The sequence below is a fragment of the Triturus cristatus genome, chromosome 10, assembly GCF_964204655.1.
Source record: "Triturus cristatus chromosome 10, aTriCri1.1, whole genome shotgun sequence".
NCBI classification, from domain to species: Eukaryota; Metazoa; Chordata; class Amphibia; order Caudata; family Salamandridae; genus Triturus; species Triturus cristatus.
This window is the reverse complement of record NC_140593.1, coordinates 303,430,375-303,451,566: the sequence shown is the minus strand read 5'-3', so window position 1 is coordinate 303,451,566 and position 21,192 is coordinate 303,430,375. Positions and strand designations below refer to the sequence as shown.

General features: G+C 46.7%; 1 protein-coding gene across 3 annotated transcripts in view; it reads right to left on the bottom strand.

The window, feature by feature from the left end:
* Positions 1–21,192, bottom strand: part of MINDY3 (MINDY lysine 48 deubiquitinase 3) — a 256,241-nt gene that overhangs the window by 115,622 nt on the left and 119,427 nt on the right. For all 3 annotated transcript variants that reach the window (XM_085631243.1, XM_085631242.1, XM_085631241.1), the window contains exon 11: positions 9,205–9,285. In XM_085631243.1, coding sequence (XP_085487369.1) covers positions 9,205–9,285 — 81 coding nt within the window. The remainder of the gene's footprint in view (positions 1–9,204; positions 9,286–21,192) is intronic.

Genomic DNA, 21,192 nt, shown 5'->3' with positions numbered 1-21,192 from the left:
ACTACTATTCTTCAAGGCTTCAATTGCAACTATGCACAACTGATGGAAAAAAATCCCTTTTCACTAAAAAAATGACGCCTCTAAAGAATGATATAATTGTCAAGTAATAGAAATATAACAAATGTCTGGTAAAGATGCAAGTATGCCACTTCAGAGTAAACAACCCTAAAGAATGTTAACGAGACGAAGTCAGACACAAACTCAAAAGAAAGTCACTGCTTAGTACATACACAACTATTTCACAAACAACGCAATATAGTCTGCGTATTTATTTGTCACACTCAGGCTGTTCTCCCTGAAAGATCTACATAACCATCTTCCCTCCACACTTTGGCACTAACGCGATCCTCAGCGATATCATTGTTCAATGATGCTCTCGACTTGTGAATGACTGGAGGTGGGCAAGCCGAAACATTAACACCGACCTCCTGAGCCAAAGCAGAGCCTATGGCCAGCCTCGGCTCTGACAGCCATGCAAGAGCCGAGTCACGAAAATATATGGCATGTAAATTATGCAACAAACAAAGTACAAATATGATAGTCTCTTCAAAATAAAAAAAACGTGCATTTCTCTAACATGCAGGAGAATTTCACTTTAGTACATCAGATTATATCACTGCATTCAGAGGCAAAGTTATAAAAACATGAATTAAAAACATTCTTTGCACCCCACCCCCGACAGCAATGGCATTAGTGACCCAAGAGGCAAGTCAGCTGTCATGAGCACCCTGTATGTGGGCTAGATTCTTACCATACATGGAGCAACGTTACAGTATATTACATCAAAAACGAGAGGGTTTTTGTACACCACACATTCTGAACTCGTGTTTTTCAATGTGCTATCACGTGATACATTGGAGAATGGAGGCACAGTGAAGTTAAATATATACCTAGGGAATCAAACAATTTGTTCAAGTGGAGAAGCTGGGACTGATTCTTTGAATTCTGGTGTCACATTGTACAAGTCAGCCACCAGGTAGGAGGTATATCTTTCTCTCAAATCAAATGTTTCTCTTATATCAAATGTTAATGCTGGGTCTTTAACTCATGGTGCAAGAGGTTGGATCGTGAGTAGCAGCCAGAAGCTACTTAAAAGCTCGGCTTGTTTTGAGCTGGAGGGTCCAAAAGGACCCTGGAGTGAGCCAGAGCAAGTTTTTAGCCTTCAGTGGCTCGCCCACCTCTAAGAACGATCTAGTCAATTTGAGGTTATTTGGAAACTTTTTTTTTTTTTTTACAGACATGCATACCGAAAAAAAGCACACTGATACACTACACGCACTGCACAACAATTATTAACAGTTAGCAGAATTGCATGACCAAGCTTTTCTCCCTATAGTGCACATTTTTTATTCAAAGAAATCATTTTTAGGTCTTGCCTGAGCCAGCGCTTTAGCGCTGCTCTGGCGAGAGCTTTAATAAACGGGGGATTTGGAAGTGCAAACTAGTGCTTTTCAGGCCTCCAAATACAGTGCATGTGCGCCGGGCGCGCGCACCATTTGGCAGCCTGCGTGATCATTTCACGGCCGCTTTGATGTTCTCAGTGAGCCGCGCGGCGACTGAGAACATCAAAGCGGCCGCGAAAGTGCTCACCATTTGCCAGCCTGCGTGCCTCTCTCCCCTTAGAGGGCGCGACGTGCCCTCCCTTATCCCACTTCCTGCTTGTTTTACTTTAAGGCAAGCACGTCCTCACCTACGTTAACTGCTGCAATAAAATATGGGTGCCACCTTCAGTCAGTCTAACGTTTTAGACAATAACATCAACGCCTGGCTTTTATTGTCCTTTTCTTGTGGTGTTTCAGTCGCTGCCTCGGAATGCAACGTACCGTGGACTGAAAAAACAGTGTTCGTGACACGGTGCTTTTTCACAGTCACATATGCATCTACTGCAACTCCTGTTCGAGCCACCCTACTCCCCGAGCGAAAATATACTCCTTAACAACAACTCCGCACAAACTCTCCCAACGGTCATGCGATCTGAACTCACGGACACCGAGGGGCTTCAGGTCCCTGCTTTGCCTTCAAAGGATGCTCCCATCCATGCTCTTCAGTGCGGAGTGCGGTCCTTATGTGTACCGACCCCCTCACTCGGCGGTTTCTTTTTTGGGGGGGGTGAGGGGGTCTCACGGTTTCCTTCCTGCGAGCTTTCCAGCTTGAGTGAAAAAGGGGCGGCATTGGTTTAAGGCAGAACGGAAATCGCCCATTCTGTCTACTTCCCAAAGAGCCTTAATCAGGGAAGGCTTCGTCTGGGGTCGGCAAACGCTTCAAAGGGATGCCTGCGGAGGCCAGAGTTACGCTTGACTTGAACCATAACCTTTCAATAGATAATAACACAATGCCAGCTCTTCCTTCCAACCGGTGCGGCAGAAACAGCAGGCGCTCCCCTGTAAGAACTTTAGTAAAGCAGCTCCTCTTTGCATGTAGTCCCGTTCTGACTAAGCCTACGGAGATGCACAGCATGAGGGTTTTCATATGGAATGTATAATCTACGAGAATTATAAGAAAATAGATATTCAGAACTATTTTTGGCCATTTTTTTCTTATTTTTCAAACTTATACAACTTCCTTCTACGAATGTTCCTAAATTTTACATAGAGCGTGACTTGCTTCGTTTTATTCAGCTTTTATCTACTAACTTGGCTTAGACCGGACGTTCTTTTAAAGATATTTGTAAATTTCAAACGTATATGAAAAGTTTTAAAATGGTCAATTTTGAATTAGTATACAAATACAATCAATACAGACAGCATATGTAATTAAATTCCAACGTACCCCCTGCATTATTCACTCTACAGATAGAAACGGCACAAGCACACATTTTCATTAATCTCACTGTCCTCCATGTACGCTTCCCACACTTATCAAATTTTCCAAACAAATGCCTTTTGGCAAATAGCGCTCGCTGCCAGTCTTGAATTTTATCACCAAAGAAGGACGAAATTCTGAGCGAGACAAAGTGATTCAAATCAAGAGTTAGCTGGCTACATAGAGGCGTCTGAAAAAATGCATTAATCCACTAGGCTCTCTCACTAGATGTAAAACACCACCATGTCTATAATGATTTCTTTTCTCGGTTCCTTCAATGCTACATTGCATTTACTTTCATTTCATTCAACAGCGAGGCGCTGGTTTCATAAAATGAAGTGACACTTAATCATAATAATCTGTTCAAGAAAAGTCATGAGCTAGTTCACAAGGTTTGCTCCTTCCTATTTTAATTTCTATGGATTGACTTAAAAAATGAACCCAATCAGCCTTGCACTGCTTTTGGAAGGCCAGTTCCCAGATAGGTCTCCAGCCTTACATTTTGAGGAGGCAGAGATACTGTGGCGTTGCTTACACATTCAGAAAACGATGATAGTCCACACTCTGCAGAAATGCTCTTAAATGGACAACTCTCAAAGGGCAGCTGTCTCTCCTAGTGTTTACTGATGAGATGAAGAGGATGGAGGCGCGTCCAAGACACACAATCCCCTACTGCTGCAATAAAATATCAAAACCACCAGGCTGGCTTGTGCATAAATACTCCAGCTATGGCATGCTTCATTCATCTCGAAAGCTTCTCTTTGACCAGGAGACCGACTGACTCAATCTCGTCCCTGAGTAACACCCCATGCTTAGGAAGGGGGCACTATGGACTTTCCTCAATGTGACCATACAGCTAGGACCATTTCCTAAGTTGTGCACATCTTTGCCAGTTCCGAGAAGTATGGGGTCAGGGCCTGCCCGTCTGAAAGAAAACTATGCAAATGCAGCGAGAAGGGGTGCAGTCAATCTTAATTGTTTTTGGTAATATTCAAAAGGCAGGTATGCCTATGGAGTAACAGGTGTTGATATTAGGCTGGCACACAACTCTTGCAGGCTATGGAGAATCGAGTGGGATGGTGGAAGGGTGTGCGTGCACCAGTTGCTTTAAGGACTGCAGAGACACTGGAGGGGCAGGGTACTATACATGCACATCCTTGTTGTAGGAGCCTAGGTGTACACGAAGCAGCGCTTAAACTAGGGGTATATAGTAATTCGTGACAAATAGGCTAGTTCCCATAGGAAATTGGTTGCAAAAAACTGATATTTAAAGAGGCCATTCACCTTCCAGATTTGCCTGATCCTGCTTCTAAGGATAACAAAGGAATCACGAAGGCAAGGAGAGCGGGATCTATGTACCCTAAATCTCACCTGACCAAAAATTAAAGCTGAGAAGCCAAAGGAGAAAGATGCAGTTCAGCCCCTTAGAAATGTACACTTCTACCCATCCTGATTATTCTTCTCGAGTAGGATACATCTTCCTAAGATAAGGATGGGGAGCTGAACATATCTGAATCCAAACCTTTAGGAAACCTATCCAGAAAGTTAACAACAAGCATTGGCATAGCCAATAGGTCTCGCCTTTGGGACCTTATAAGTGTTGAGCCATGCAACGTTGATGTTGTTGCACCAAGGATATTGTGCTGCATAACTAAACACTTATAAGGTCCCAAAAGCGAGACCTATTGGCTATGCCAATGCTTGTTTTATAAAGGTTTGCTGTGTACCAAACACTCAATGTGGTCTGCCTTTCAATTCTAGCTCTGAAGACATTCCTTAAGAATGGTGCAATAGCAGAGGCCCCACGTGATGCTCACACAGCAACTCTTCAAAGGGTCTATGCCTCTAATTGATGCAGAGTCCTTCCCAATGACAGAATTCAAGAATATATATAAAACCTACTCGCGGTCGCCTTTAGGTAGTTCTAGTTAGGACCCATTATCCATAGGAAATCTGCAACATTCTATTTGGAATAACTTTGGCGCCGGTTTACGAATCTTCGCTAAATTTTCAAAACTCGTGGCCCTCTCCGATCCACTCCTATCCTAAAAGTCTCAGGGTGATTCGTCCAGCGGGGGCCGAGAAAAAAGGGGGGTCCCAAAACGCGTTTTCCCCATGCAATTTTCCATAGGGACCTTTAGTCGCAGCTACAGCCCGAACTGCTGAACGGAATTACACCAAATTTGGCAGAAAGGTAGACCTTGGTTCAGAGTCGTGCCTTTTGCTTAAATGGTGTAAATCCATTCAGTAGTTCCTGAGAAAACCAAAATCACATATATATCTATGGCCGTGCTGGATTCGCGCACCCTGCCGAGCACGAGGTGTATGCTAATTGGCTGTCAACACTCCAAACCAGGAAGTGCTGGCAGCCATCTTGTGCCTCAGCAGGATCAGGGGCAACCTAAAAAGAGAGAGGACACAGAAGAGCCGCAAAAGCAGAAGTGGACCGAAAAGAGCTTTTGACTTGGCCCCCGGCCTGTGTGCAGCCCTCGTCAAAAACTGCGACAGTCGACTCGTCCTGCAGCTGTGACTCGAGACATCTGGGAGGACTGTCTGCCTTTGAAAGAGACTCAAGACTTCCCATGAACAGTGGACCTGTTCAAGAAGAAACTCCACAGAAGAGACTCCGAGGCCTGCGGAAACTCCAAAACCTGACACCTAAAGCAACCACTGCACCGCTCACCTCCAGCCAGAGCTGAAATAGACCAACATTGCCAACAAGGTTCCCCAGCCCTCCAGAGCCAGAGTCCATTGTGCATTCACTCCTCCTGGACACCACCTGCAGCCTGTGCCCGCAGGCTCCACTCGACCACGACTGATCCGGTAACAAAAACCCAACACTTAAAAACACCTCTGCACCCTGGGCCTTGAAGAAGAGAACCAAAGGTGTCCCCCCCGGTCCCAGAGCATCGCAATGCCTGAGCCCACTTGTTGGTTCAGCCTGACTGGCTTTCTAGCCAGAGCCTGCAGCCTCTTTTTACAGACACCAATCCCCATTGAAAAGCATTGGGCTTCCGATGCGGATTTGCACCAGGCACCCGCCCGCCAAAATGCCGCTGGTGGTGCACTGTTGGTGCTTCCTTGGACTTTGCCAACCACTCACCTTAAATCCTGGAGATTGGTCCTGTAAGTCGAGGTACTGTACCTGTTTTAAGAACTTGACCTTCCTTCCACACGATAACAGTGCAGAATTAGAAATTGCACGAAGGGGCAGATTAAGATGTCGTTCAGAAAGGCTCCGAATGGCATTCAGTTAGTCCGCTTCAGATTCAGAACCCGCATTTCCGACCAACTCACATTTCCAAATGACCGATTACAATGGTCAGAAACCACTTGGACTATCAGACTCGGTTCCAAAGGGCATTCTGAGTAGCCGAGTCGGTTGGAGCAGACTCATACAGGTCTACAGACCGCGTTTCCGACCAAACGATTATGATGTCTGATTCGGAGAGCCTTTCCGAAATCAGTTGTTCCAACACGGATGGCTGTCGGAATCTGAATTCGGGGGCCCGTTGCATGCCTCCCTTCATTGGTGGACTTCGGAATGGGTCCCGTGGGGGCACCCATGGGTCCCCCCCCTTTCCAAGCAAGCACAGTGTGGCAGGCACCATGGGGTGCCTGCCACAGGGTACACGATTTTCCGCAACCACCCCTTTCTTCAATGGGAGCCAGTGTTGTCGGTCGGAACACAGGCTCCCATTAAAGTCAAAGGGAGTCCAACCGAACAGTGTTGTGAACCATCGTAATCGGTCGGACTCCCCGTATTCAAGTCAGTCGGAAACCATTCCGAGACTGATTCTGTAGGAATGCTTTCTGAACTACATCGTAATCAGCCCCCGAGTGTCCATTTTTCAAAGTGAAAAGAAGTCATATTTAAAAACGTACTTACCGAAACGATTTTTCTCTGATGCCTTAATATTTTTATTAATTGGTGTGGATCTCCTTCTTGAGTCATATTGTCATGTATCTATCATTGTGTGCATTTGCAAATGTCTTACACTCCTTTGTGTTAAGCCCAAGTCTGCTTAGCGGTAAACAGCCCTGACATCGAACCCTTCGCTCCGCATGCAATTACAATGCGGTCGTTACAACGACAGCTTTGTAACAACACCATCCCTACTGTTGCACAGACTGGAGTTGGAATAGTAAATTATACTATTTCAACATCCAGCGCCCCCCTCTGCAAGTCATTGTTACGACTTGCGGGGTAATTGTATGCGTTGTTACAATGCGATCGTTGTAACGACCGTGTTGTAATTGCATGCGGAGTGAAGGAATGCATTAAAAGGAGGCATATTCCTGCTTGACGACATTACCCCCTAATAGAGCACTGTGGGATTGCACAGCAAGCCCTGTCTACTACTAAGGCAACCCCTGGACTCTTTATACGGTACATCAGGTTATAGATATGTGACAAAGAGCCAGCTTCGTACAGCGCGGAGGTAATAGGCGGCAACTAACAGGAAAATTGGCCATATGCTTGTTTAAACAGCCAGGTTTTCAAGAACTCCTTAACCTCGCATAGGTGGCTGCAGATCTAATGACAAAGGGGAGGGAGTTTGTTGTTCCCCATTTAAATTGGTGATTAAACATCAGTCGTGGCTGTGCTGCAGAAACCAATGTTAGCTGTGCCTTTGCGATATTTGTAAACTCTTCTGCATTTTTGAAGACTAATCACTCCCTATCCCTTTTTGCCCACAGCCCTTGTATCATTGTTTCCTCAGTCTGTAAGATTTAATGCAGTAAGTTCATGGGAATTAAAAAGAAGGTACCCCCCCCCCCCCCCCCCCGAATCCAGCCTAAATATTTTCTAAAAACAGCAGTGTGGCACTTGTAGCCAATTCAACATCATAAATGCTTGTGGCTTATACCTTTCAAAATATTTTCAAACCCCCTTGCCGATCACCAATGGAGTGGAGAAAAGAAAAGTATTTAGGGGCCGTAGGTATGGATACAAATGTAGTTCTGCCTGATCTATTCTCAGTTGATAGGCTCCTTACCATTTTAAGTCTGTCTGCCTTGAAACTTCAAGAATTGTAGATATGATCTAGGCCAGGGCCCACTCTAGATATGGAATACTCAAAATTTGGATTGACATGAATATCAAATCCCTCGATCTCACGATACTCCTCTACAACGTATTAAAATATCCAGCTAGTATAAATGTAGATTGTTTTTTTGTTAAAGAGCTGCTTCCACTAAACTATAACATTTGCCAGGTCAATTTTGGTTCAGTATGGATACTGGCTCAGGAAAAGATTTTATAACAAATATATTAAAATCCTTAGGACTCTATACACACCTCCGGCATTGGAGATTTTCAGCAGAGTCAACATGAAGAGCCCCTAAAATATGCATTGACACGCCAACAAGTAGCCTTCCAGAAGGTCAGCTTGCCTTTGATTTAGTAGTTTTCATCACTAAAAAGGGATTGCAAGAACTCTTACAATTAGCAATCTACCTCCATGGGCCTTAGAATTATACAGAAGCCTTTACTCTCCGACTCAGTCCAGTGCTAACACCAGCTATACTTGAATAAATAGGAGGACAAAGCTAAATAACAAACAGTAAGCTCAAGGCAGGCTTTAAAGTCAAGATACATCTTTCTAATTTCTTCTACACATTCACTACAATAAACTGCCTACTCCCCATAATCCAAGGAACGTTAGGCCTCAACTTTCATAATAGCAGAGAAACACCAAGAAAACCAAGGAAAAATGTATGCAACATGCTCAACCCCAGTATGGTGAAGGAAAGCACACATGGTGATCAAATCTTCAGAGCAAGGCAACAACATTTGGAACAAAAAAAACTTGCGGATGGCTTAAATCTCCAAAAACTCCAATTAAAACGTGCGGGAAGAACAGGGGATCGGAAAACTATATCATCATAAACATATACCCTTTTTATGGACTGAAAATACAAAGACTGATTAGTGCTTAAACAAGTCCACTGCTTTTAAACAAAGATCTTTGAAGTTTTAAACCCACTAAATCCAGGGTCAGCTTAATGCTGAAAAGAGTTCTGGGTCAATCATTGGGAAAGACCACTCGCACAAAAAAACATTGGCAAACCAGCAAAAGGGGTCTAGTCCCCTCATACACGAATAGGAAGTTGAAGTCAGAATGATTATAAGGCAGGAGTGGTCACAGATATTATAGAAAACGGATAACAAGGCATCAGCTGTGAGAAATCCATCTCAAAAGCCAAAAGGGGTAAAGGAAAAAGTTAGCTAGTGAGGGAGTGAGCAGAGTAAGTTCCAAACAACCATGTCTCATACTAAACCAACTCATATAATTTGCAACTTTAGAATTTTTATTACTGAAATCGTCCACATATCTTACATAAAAATGAACATATTGTGCATCATTCAAAATATCATATAAAGGAAAATGATCTTACCTTTGTAAAAAAAACTGTGAGGTGAGTTTCACTTCCTAACACCCAAATGGGGACTTCTGGACACTTCAAGTATGAGCCAACCTACAAAAGAAATTAAAAATAAAAAAGGAAAATCATTTTTACATTTACTGGGCTCAAATTGAGACTTGAGAACTTTGTGGTGCAGTCGAAGACTGAATGTGTCGAAACACAAATAGCTAAACCACGGAGATAAAGACAATCGTGGGAAGAACCCGTTGAAAAATGACATTTTAGACCACATCTTTAATTTCAAATATATGTTTGCAGAACACTTCACTACTTAATAGACTGCAGTCAAAATAGTGTCTGCCCAGTCTAAAATTAGAAATAACAAATTTAGGATAACCAATAAAGAAAAGCCACATCTAAGTAGCCATAGAAATAACATGTCAATGAAAAAAATAATAAGAGGCCAAAGAAAAAAAAAAAGTTTGATGCCCATGTATAGTGTATTATCTTTGAATTTTATTCTTTTGTACAAAGGAAACAGTGTAGAGAGCAGGTAAAAATTAATGAGTTGACTAAATACCACATTTTTTTTTTTTTAAAGTGCATGGGATCTTATAAAACACATAACTCTTGTTTGAACAAACTCTGCTGCCAGACTGTAGTGTTTGAAATAATTAAGTGCATGCATACAAATCAGTGGGAATGTACAGAAATTCTGTTGAACCTGAATCTAGAAAGGACAAGCATTACATACTGGCTAGCCATTTAGCAATGATGGCCGGAGTGGGTAGGGTGATTTGGAATAGATAACTGTAAGACCCTCTGACTAGGAGATACGTTTCAAACAAATACAACAGTCATTCATGCTGGTTTCACATCCGAAAAGAACTACACTATTGAATAAATAAATAGGTCTTAATGCTATTGTTAAAAATAAACATTGGGATCAGTCTTTCCATGCTAGATCAACTGGGAAAGAAAAGTATTTCATTACTCCTTGATAACCTAATTTCCCTGTTTATGCATAGCTGCAATATTAGTAAATTAAATCAATCAAATATTTGTAGAGCTAATCACCCGTGAGGGTCCCAAGGCGCCGACAACAGGGGGGGAGGGGTGCAGCTACTTCTCGAACAGCCAGGTTTTGAGAAGTCTCCTGAAGGTCAGCAGGTCCTGGGTCTGTCGCATCTGTGGGAGTAGGGTGTTCCATGTGTTGGCGGCGAGGTAGGAGAAGGATCTGCCGCCAGTGGAGGTTCTGTGGATGTATGGTATGAGGGCGAGGGCGGTGGAGCGAAGCTGGTGGTTCGGGATGTAGAAGGTGAGATGTTTGTTGAAGTATGCTGGTCCGGCGTTGTGGAGTGCTTTGTGAGCGTGGGTGAGGAGCTTGAAGGTGATCCTCTTGTTGACTGGGAGCCAGTGCAGGTCTTTCAGGTGGGCGGTGATGTGGGTGTGGCGGGGTATGTCAAGGATGAGGCGTGCGGAGGAGTTCTGTATGCGTTGGGAGTCATTTCTGGAGTTTGGCCATGGTTCCTGCGTAGAGGGCATTGCCGTAGTCCAGCCTGCTGCTGACGAGTGCCTGGGTGACCGTCCTTCTGGATCCCGTGGGGATCCATCTGTAGATCTTGCAGAGCATGCGGAGGGTGTTGAAGCAGGAGGAGGCGGCGGCGTTGACTTGCTGGGTCCGATGCTTGAGCGATGAGTCCAGGAGGAACCCCAGGTTGCGTGCGTGGTTGGTGGATGTTGGGTGCAGCTCCCAGGGTGATTGGCCTGAGACATGGCTGACGACTGATACGGTGATCGAACAGGGGCTTGCTCTTCCCCCAGGTTTTAACATCCTTACCGTTAGTAGAGATACCAGAGGCGGCGGTCTCGCGGTCATCTATAAGTCATCCCTTCTTTGTACCTTCGTTCGTGAGGTCATTGCTGGCTCCGAATGTGCTCGCTTCTCTATCTCCCCAAATGCCAATTATACCTTCTCTGGCCTCTTGATATATCGCCCTCCCGGCCCTTCTTCTGAGTTTAAGTCAGCCTTGATGGAAGCTATTCATACTCTTGCGTCCAGAACAGCTAACTTTACTCTTATAGGCGACTTGAACATCCATTTTGACCAGCACCTCGATTCATGTGTCAGCTCTCTGCTCGCTGATTTGGAAGCCTGCCAACTTAAACAGTTGGTGTTGGAACCTACGCATTTGGCTGGTCACATTTTAGATCCGGTCTTTTCCAACATCTCCTCCCTTCAGGTCATCCCCCCTAGCCCGGTCTGTTGGTCTGACCACTACTTGATCACTATTCTTCTTCCCATAGCAGAGACCGCCTCCAGAACCTCACCTAAAGCTTTGTTTAAACGCTTTTGGCATAAACTCAAACGGGAGGACCTGTTGGCCTGCCTGTCCTCCAGCCCCCCTAACATTGACAACCTCGATCCAGAACAAGCTTACAAGGAAATCTGTGACTGGATTAACGCTGCACTTGACTCCCTTATCCCATTAAAGTGGTCGAAGGGACGCGGCGCCTGCCCTAGTCCGTGGTACACAGATAACCTTGCCACTATGCGCAGCACCTGCAAACATAGTGAGCGAGTCTGGCGCAAGGACTATTGCCCATTAAGGAAGAAGCAATATCAGGCCACTTTAAAAAGCTATCATAAAGCCATACATCACGCCCGAACGGCCTTCTTTACGAATCAAATTGCCTCCAGTAACAACCCTATTAAATGTATTTTTAAAATCCTAGATGACTTGAAAAAAAGGAAGGAGCCTCTTACGCCTCTTATTGCTTCTGATAAACAATGTGAAGATTTGGCCTCCTACTTTGTTCTAAAGGTTGAAAACATCTACAAGACCTTCCCTAATCATTCCACTAAGCAAGCACACCCTCCGACCCCTACTCATTATCCTCCCCTGGAATGTATTCCCCCCATTTCGCAAGAGGAGTTCCTGACCCTCAGCTCTAAAGTTAAATCAGGGTCCCCTCTGGACCCCCTGAGACCCTCGCAATTCAGAGACTGTCTCCCGGTCCTCCTTCAACCCCTTCTCTCCACTATCAACTCCTCCTTCAGCAGGGCCTTGGTCCCTGTGGCCTGGAAACAAGCCAAGGTACTCCCCCTGCTAAAAAAACCGCACCTTGATTCCTCCAAATCAGAGAATTTTCGGCCTATCTCGCTTTTACCATGGGCAGCTAAAGTTACGGAGGCCCATGTCAATAAAGTCCTTGCCGAGCACATAACCAACAATAAGATCTTAGATCAATCTCAAAACGGTTTTCGCTCGGGCTATAGCACCGAAACCGCTCTTCTAGCTGTCAGCGAAAATTTACGTTTACTTCTTGACAACGGCCAAACAGCAGCGCTCATATTATTGGATTTGAGCGCCGCATTTGATACGGTGTCGCATCAGATTCTCCTACACCGGTTGGAAGAAGCTGGGATTAAAGACGCTGCTCTGGAATGGTTCCGTTCCTTTTTGACCGATCGATCCTTTCAAGTCTCGGCCCCTCCTTTTTCATCCACCATTAAACCCATCACGCAGGGGGTTCCTCAGGGTTCAGCACTCAGCCCAGCTCTGTTCAAACTTTATGTTCAGCCCCTGGCCGCTGTTGCTCGCCACCATGGACTCTCAATGGTCTCATATGCCGACGACACCCAGCTCACGGTAGCTCTCTCTGACGACCTTGCTCAAGACGCTGCCCAATTCCAACGGGGCCTTGAAGCTATCGCAGGCTGGTTGACGGAGAATTGTCTCCAGCTTAATGCTGGTAAATCAGAGGTCCTTTTAGTAGGCAAAAGCAAGGAGCTCTGGAACTCCCATTGGTGGCCTCCATCTCTGGGTCCTCCCCCCCCCCCCTAAAACGGTGGTAAAGAACCTTGGCGTGCTGTTTGATTCGACCCTAAATTTTCAGGATCACACCAAAAAGTTAGATGGCACCTGTTTTGGGTTGCTGCGTACTTTACGGCCTGCGCTCCGGTTTTTTGACTCAGCAACTCGCCAGCTCATAGTCCAAGCAACCATTCTTTCAAGACTGGACTATGCAAACTCTCTGCTTTTGGGGGTCAATAAAGCTGAGCTGAATCGGCTCCAGCGCACTCAAAATTCTGCAGCTCGTGCTATTCTAGGTCTGTCTAGATCATGCTCCGGAAAAGGAGCCATTCGTCGCCTCCACTGGCTCCCTATTTCTAAAAGAATTGAATATAAATCCCTCTGCCTTGCTTTTAAAATCCTCAAACTCTCTGGTCCCGAGATCTTATCTGATCTTATCAATCCCTATACCCCTAGGCGCATCTTGCGCTCATCCGATCTGATGTTGGCTGCTGTCCCCAGAGTCAAGAGATCCAGAGCTGGAGGCAAATCTTTTTGTTTCTTGGCACCCAAGCTCTGGAACTCCCTGCCTCTGTATATCCGCACTATGGACTGTTTGACCACATTCCGCAAAGCTATTAAGACCTACCTCTTTCCTGTGGCTTGATCCCCCCCTCCCTTCCTCTGGACTTTGTGGTTAGCGCCGGGACGCCCCTTTGCCGGGGCAGCTGCGCGCTTTATAAAAATGCGTAACATAACATAACATAACAGAGTCGTTCCAGGCGGAGAGGTTGGAACCGAGGATGAGGACCTCTGTCTTGTCTGAGTTAAGTTTCAGGTGGCTGTACTGCATCCAGTAGGCGATGGCCTCCATTCCTTTGTGGAGGTTGGTTTTGGTGATGTCTGGGTTCTTGGTGAGTGAAAGGATCAGCTGAGTGCAGTCAGCGTAGGACACGATTTTGAGGTTATGCGAGCAGACTATGTTTGCGAGCGGTGCCATGTAGATGTTGAAAAGGTAGGGCTGAGGGATGATCCTTGGGGCAGATTATCTTGGTGGCTTCAGAACGGAACGGGGGAAGGCGAACCCTCTGGGTTCTGTCGGTGAGTAAGGGGGTGGTCCAGTGCAGGGCTTTGTCATGTATTCCTGTGTCGTGTAGGCGTGTGCGTAGGGTGTGGTGGCAGACGGTGTTGAATGTCCAGGAGGATGAGGGCCGCGGTTTTCCATTGTCCAGTAGGGTTCTGATGTAGTCTGTGGCAGCGATGAGGGCGGTTTCGGTGCTGTGATTGCTGGGGGATCCAGATTGGGACGGGTCCAGGATGTTGTTCTCCTCGAGGAAGTGGGTCTGTTTCCTGTGAACTATCTTTTAGATGACTTCTGCCGGGAACGGAAGCAGGGAGATGGGCCGGAAGTTCTTGAGCTCCTTTGGGTCCACTGTGGTTTTTTTGAGTAGGGCGTTTATCTCGGCATGCTTCCAGCTTTCCGGGAAGGTGGCGGTCTTGAAGGAGCGGTTGGTGATCTTCTGGAGTTGGAGTGCGATGATGCTGTTTAATTTGTTGAAGATGTGTGAGGGCAGGGGTCGGATGGTGAGCCAGACTGGATGGTGTTCATGGTCTTGATGGTGGTGTTGTCGTTAACATGGGTCCAGGAGAGCAGGTGGTTGGTGCGGCTGGTGGGTGGTGAGTCTGTGGTGTCGGCGTCTGTAGGGAGGGTCTGGGCGTTGAAGCGGTCATGGATGTCTGCAATCTTGCGGTAAAAGAAGGTGGCTAGGGAGTCGCATAGGTTTTGCGACAGCGGGATGTCGTCGGCGCTGGGGTTGGAGAGTTCCTTCACGATGTTGAAGAACTCTTTGCTGTTGTGTGCGTGGTTGTCGATGCGTTCCTTGAAGGAGGTCCTTTTGGTGGCTCGGATGAGTTGGTGATGCTTGCGGCTGGCGTTCTTTAGGGCTGCATGGTTGCCCGATGTCTGTTCATGACGCCACTTTTTCTCGAGTTTTTGGCAAGTCCGCTTCGACTCCTGGAGGTCGGTGGTGAACCAACTGGCCTTTATGTCGGTGCGTCTGATGTTTTTTTTATTGGGGCAAGTGTGTTGGCGCAGTCGTCGATCCATTGCCTGATGTTGCGGGCGGCTGTGTTGGTGATGTCTGTGGTGGGTCTCCGGCGAGGGTGGTGATGAGCTGGTTTTTGGTGACCTTGTTCCAGCTGCGGTAGGGGATCCGTTGCGGGTAATGGTGCGAGGTGGGTTTCTTGAAGGTTAAGTGGACGCACTGATGGTCGGTCCAGTGGAGTTTGGTGGTGTGGCTGAAGAAGATGTGGTTGCTGGCCAAGAGGATGAGGTCGAGTGTGTGTCCGTTGGTGTGGGTGGGGGTCGTGATGAGTTGTTAGAGTCAGAGGTTGGGGAGGTTGTCGAGCAGAGCGATGGAGTTGCTGTCGTCGGCGTTCTTGTGGTGGAAATTCAGATCACCGAGGAGGATGTAGTCTGTGGAGGCAAGAGCGTGTGTACTGACGATGTTGGAGATGGCGTTGATGAACTGCGGCCTGTGTCCGGGAGGGGTCCGTAAACGAGTGTTCCTCTGAGGGTGGTGTTGAGGTCTGTGCGGATCTGGAAGTGCAGGTTTTCGGTGGTGCTGGAGGTGTCTGCTGTGCTGGTTGAGACTCTGAGGGTGTTTCTGTAGATGATGGCGATTCCACCTCCTGGTTTGTTGGTGCGGTCCTTTCTGGTGATCTTGTAGCCATCAGGGATGGCTATGGCGATGTCCGGTGCCGAGGAGGAGTTCATCCAGGTCTCTTTTAGGAAGGCGACGTCTGGGGAGGCTGACTCGAGTAGGTCCCAGAGTTCGATGGCGTGCTTGTGGACGGAGCGGGTGTTTAGTAGTATGCATCTGAGGTGGTTGTGTTCTGCTCTGACGGGTGGGGTATGACGTGCTAGTGTTCAGCAGCTGGTGAAGTTGCAGCTACGGCAGGTGAAGGTTCCGTGGGTGAGTCTCGGGATGGCTTGGAAGCAGTTCCAAGATCGGCCGGTGTTGAGTTTGCAGAGGGCGTTGGTGTCGTAGCGGAGACGGGCGATGTGGCGGTCGTGGGGGCCAGGCGGTCTGGCGCTGGGTACGGTCTAGGCGCAGACGGGCTTGCCATAGGCGCGCCTTTGGCACGCCAGCAGCGCGCCTGCTGCACACGACCGCGCAGTGGTCGCCATATGTAGGGGAGGGGGGGCGGGAGCAGAGGCAGCATTAGCTGAATAGGGGGGCAGGGCCGCAGGGCCAGCAGCAGCAGTTAACAGAGGGGAAGGAAAAACTGATAACAACAACAGAGCTGACTAGTAAATGATGACAAAATGTTAGAAATGGCGATTTCTGGTTGGCTAGGGCTTGCGCCAAAGCCAGGCAGAAACCACCACTCTAGTCAGGGCAAGGAAGGTACACGCCAAAGATAACCCCTGCTCACCCCCTTGGTAGCTTGGCACGAGCAGTCAGGCTTATCCCTGAGGCGATGTGTAAAGCGTTTGCGCGCGCACCCAGCAACAACACCCAAGGCCCACCACAAAGGAAACTCCACACAAGGTTATATATAAAAATACAACAAATCAATAAGAGAGGGGACTAGGAGCTTGAGGATTGAAAGAGGTCCTGAACCAGTGCTCCTAAAAGTCATATACTATCCCAATGGATGGTCACAGTTCCTACAAAAAGAAAGAAAGTGATAGCCAAAGGATAAGCTATAGAAAGCAGGGGATGTCTCCAAATGCAAGGTGAGTGTGCAGAGTGAGGAGAGGGTACTCCTTGGTGTGGTACTTGGTGCCCTCACACACCCTTACGGATGTTTGGCATCATCATTGGGCACAGTTGCTCCTCGTGGGGGTGGCGCTGCAGTCCCTCACGGGCCCTTGGTTAGGGGCTCTCTGGCGGAGTTCTTTTAGGAGTTGCCGCATTTGTGAGTGTGGGTGTGTGGGTAATAGTGTGCTAGTGAGTGCAGGTAATAAAATTGAAACAGGGTCCAAACGAAGTTTAATTGGGAGGTCCCTGGTTCAAATTAAAACATGGACGGGGATGGAGATGCACGGTAGTGCTAATATGAGAGGGGAAACTGAACCAAATAAAGTCCCACTTCTCTCAACCCGTGTAGTGTATTAACAAAAAGTGCTCTAAAAAAAGTCAGGTCAACATGTTTCGCGCTATCTGATGGTCCCTATTGGATCCAGGAGCGCTTCGTCAGGACCAAAAGAAGAAGAATATAAGAAACAAGGGTTCGGGAAAAGACAGCCCGTAATCCCTTTCGTTACCTAGGTCTGGTATGCTTGACAGATCGTGTCCAGAATCTGTTTTTATACGAAAATCCTGTATCACAGCCTGAAAGGAGACATAACAAAAAAAGGGGGGAGCGAGGAAGGGGGGAGGGGGGGAAAAGGAAAAACATATCAAGGGTGCCGTAATAATGTGGACACTTTTGCACAGTCTGTGCTAAGGTGCCCAGTGCATGTAGACCACCGGTGATTGATACGTGGTGATCATGCTTACTACGCGGCAGGGTACCGGGATACTACCCAGCATAAACAGAAAAGGTGTGAGGGTGATGATTAATAATAGGAATTACGTGTGACACACGAGACGTTCGTGACTGACTGGAATGCAACACTGCAATGGTGCTGAGAAGACATCGGTATATTGGTGTTTCATAGCGACCCCTAAGAGTTGGTGCTGTGAAGGCTCTCCACATCAAAAGAGTACGAGATAAAACTGTTAACAAGCCTGTATCTCCGCTGAATATGGTGGGGAGTGACTACCCATAGCAGGGTGGTGCAGGTGCCGGTCGTATAGTAACTATGGTGTCCTCTCCTGTGAATAAACTAGCACGGTATAATCTTAGTGCTAAGTACACGTGAGGAGGTCACGTGCAAAACAACAGTGCATATCAAATTAAGCAGACACAAAAAATGGGAGCACACGCCTACCCTCTCCAACTTGGTGATTGGCTCCGTCAGCTAGAGCCGCGTTGTAAGGCTGTAAATAGTAGAGGTATTAATAGGTAAGAAAGACTTGACAATACCTGAATCGAGGATACTGCTCGGGCGTCCCGTGATAAGGTGCCGGTACTTACTAGACGTGTGGCCTTACGTTGCGGGGTGACCTACCCGAGCGTTGCTCTGCCGGTGACATCAGGGTGCATAAACCAGTAGGTTATGTAGTGCTGCCGGGCAGGAAGCAGGCTCCGACTAATGACGTCCTATCGGAATGTGCCCGTCAGTCAACATGTACGACGGAGGACAGTAAAGGGCTGGGTTGTTGGCTCTGGCGGCCATGTTGGAGTGGTAAAACAGTCCATAGGGGACTCAGTGAATGGAGCTGGTTACGGATACCGTGGGGTCAGGGGGTGGGAGGTATAGAGCAATACCTCAACACACAAATCACTATGGTAAATGTGTGTACACTGGAAAATAACATCAATAAGTGGAGTTAGCGGAAATTATAATTAATAACTTAAAGATGGTATTCTCAGATAAGAAAAATAGACGTATTAAAAACGATCATGTTCCCACTCGGGGGTAGGATCACAGCGTTATAAGCCTCGAAAGGAATGTCACATGATGTGCCTATGGCGGTTCAGTAAGTGTGGCAATAATGGTAATACATACTGGGGCTAAGTAATATAAGCAGCAGAGGTATGTTGGAATAATATTGCGCTTGCTTTTCAGGGGATTATACCAAGTTATATCATAATTGTATCCGTAGCTGGATGGTGCCTCAAAACAATGTTAGTGATAATAAGCAGCACCCCAGGCTACAGATACAGCAGTGGTCATTACGAGAAATGTCATTACGGGAAATGTCAGCGGGGACCTGCCAGATTCATGTGTTATTATCCCAACTATCCCTGATTGTTTGGTAGTGTAATCGGGCTGGTGGCCTAAAGTGAAGTATCTAGCTGGGTTGCAAAATAGTGGTGCTTGTTGTAACAAACTACCTGATATCATCTCGTCATCTACCATTAATAAGATAATTCAACCCAGGGGATATCTTCATTCAGTCCCCCTTTGTTGCTTCTCAATCTAAACACCCATCGTTGTTCTTGCCTAAACAGAGTGGATGCCGACCATTGGGGATTAGATTCGATGATGGTCCACCGTAAGCTTTCTGGGGAGTGATTTTTATCCAAGAAATGACTTTGTAGTCTGGTTGCTGTACGTTTGCACCGAATCGTGCTTTTATGCTCCCCAATTCGTGTTTTGATTGGTCTCATAGTCATGCCAATGTATCGTGAACCACAAGGGCAGGTGATCATGTACACACAATTTTTTGTGTTACAGTTGGTATGGCGTATTTGTTTCCAAGGTTTTGCAAGTCCTAGATCAAGTTCCTTAGTGCTGCTAGTCAGTGTGCATACTGAGCACGATCCGCATGGGTAATGGCCAGTTACCGGGGGAAGATTCCATAAAGTTGGTTGTGTCTTGATAATGTTCCTAGGGCGTGTGTGGACTAGCATGTCTCTCAGATTTTGTGTTCTCTTGAATGCAAAGAGAGGTTTAGGTCCTGGTTGGAACTCTCCCATCTCCAAGATCTTCCAGTGTTTCATGATTATTCTCTGGATTTTGTTGGAGTTCGGGGTAAAAGATGTCACACATGTTAGTATATCTGAGGTAGTTTTTTCTTTGATTTCCAATAGGGCCTCTCTGTGGTTATTTCTTGCTCTTTTACGTGCCTGCTTTATGATTTTCTTTGGGTATTCTCTTTGTATCAAGTTCTCTGTTAGAGTGTCTGCCTCTTTTTCGAATTCAATGATCGTATTACAGTTGCGGCGTAGGCGGAGGAATTGCCCAACCGGTAAGTTGTTTCTTAGTGCCTTCGGGTGGTGACTTTGGAATAGGAGTAAACTGTTCCTATCTGTGGGCTTTTTATAGTTGGTGGTCATCAGACGTCCTTCTTCCAGGGATATCAGAAGGTCAAGAAATGGTACTGCATCAGATGACAGTGTGCCTGCAAATTTAAGGTATGGATTTAGTGTATTCATCCACGTAAAAAAAGTCTGGCATGTCTCTTTATCCCCTTTCCAGAAGATGATTATGTCGTCGATGTACCTGCGCCATAACAAGATATTGTTGTTATATGGGTTGGTGTCTGAGAGAATGTGTTCTTCTTCGAAGTTCGCCATGTATAGACAGGCCAGACTCGGCGCAAAGGTGCTCCCCATGCTGGTGCCCTGTGTTTGGTGATAGAGGTTGTTCTCAAAGGCGAAGAAGTTCTCTTTGAGTGCTATCGCCGCACAGTCACAGATGAAGGTAATCGGGGTAGGTGACGTCCATGGGTCGATATTGCGGAGGGCTCGTTCAAGGACCGCCAACGTGGCATCTTGAGGAATATTAGTGTACAACGATTCCACGTCTAAGGTGACCAACAGGTTAATGGACTCTGGTGCGGCGAATCCCTCAATGAGGTTGAGTACCTCTGTGGTGTCTCTCAGGTACGTCGGGGTCTCGGTCACCAGGGGGCGTAGGAACACATCACAGAATTTACTCAGGGGTTCCAAAAGGGAGTTGATCCCGGACACAATCGGTCTACCTGGTGGGGGGGAGACACCCTTATGAATTTTAGGGAGGCAGTAGAAGTAGGGTGTACGTGGCTTGCTGTTCAGAAGGAATAGAGCCTCTTCCCTGGTAATCCATCCCTCTGCCTCTGCTTCAGACGTCAAGTGTTGTATCATGGTCGAGAGGCGTGTGGTGGGATCTTCATTGATGGATTCGTAGTATCTGTTGTTAGATAACTGTCGTATGCATTCATCATCATAGACACATTTATCCTGGATGACGATGGCCCCTCCTTTGTCTGCAGGTTTCAATATGATGGTGTCATCCTCTGTAAGGTGTCTGAGCAGTGATCTTTCTTCATTAGAGAGATTATCAAACGGACGATCAGTGGTGATGTTATTGACCTCCTTCAAAACCGCTTGTTCAAATGTCAGTACCTCGTTTAAGGTCATGGCTGAAGTGGGTGTGAATTTTGATTTATTCCTCAGGCCTGACCCGCTGAGTGGGGACTCAGGTTTATTTTGGAAAAATGCTCTTAGGCGGATTTTTCGAAAAAACTGATGTAGTTCTTGGTGCAGGGTGAAATCATCTCCCTTTGGTGTAGGGACAAATCCTAGGCCTTTTTCCAACAGTCTATTTTCTCCTTCAGTGAGGGACCTCGAGGATAGGTTAACCACTAAGGTCTTGTGGTCTTGCTTCGTAGGACCATCG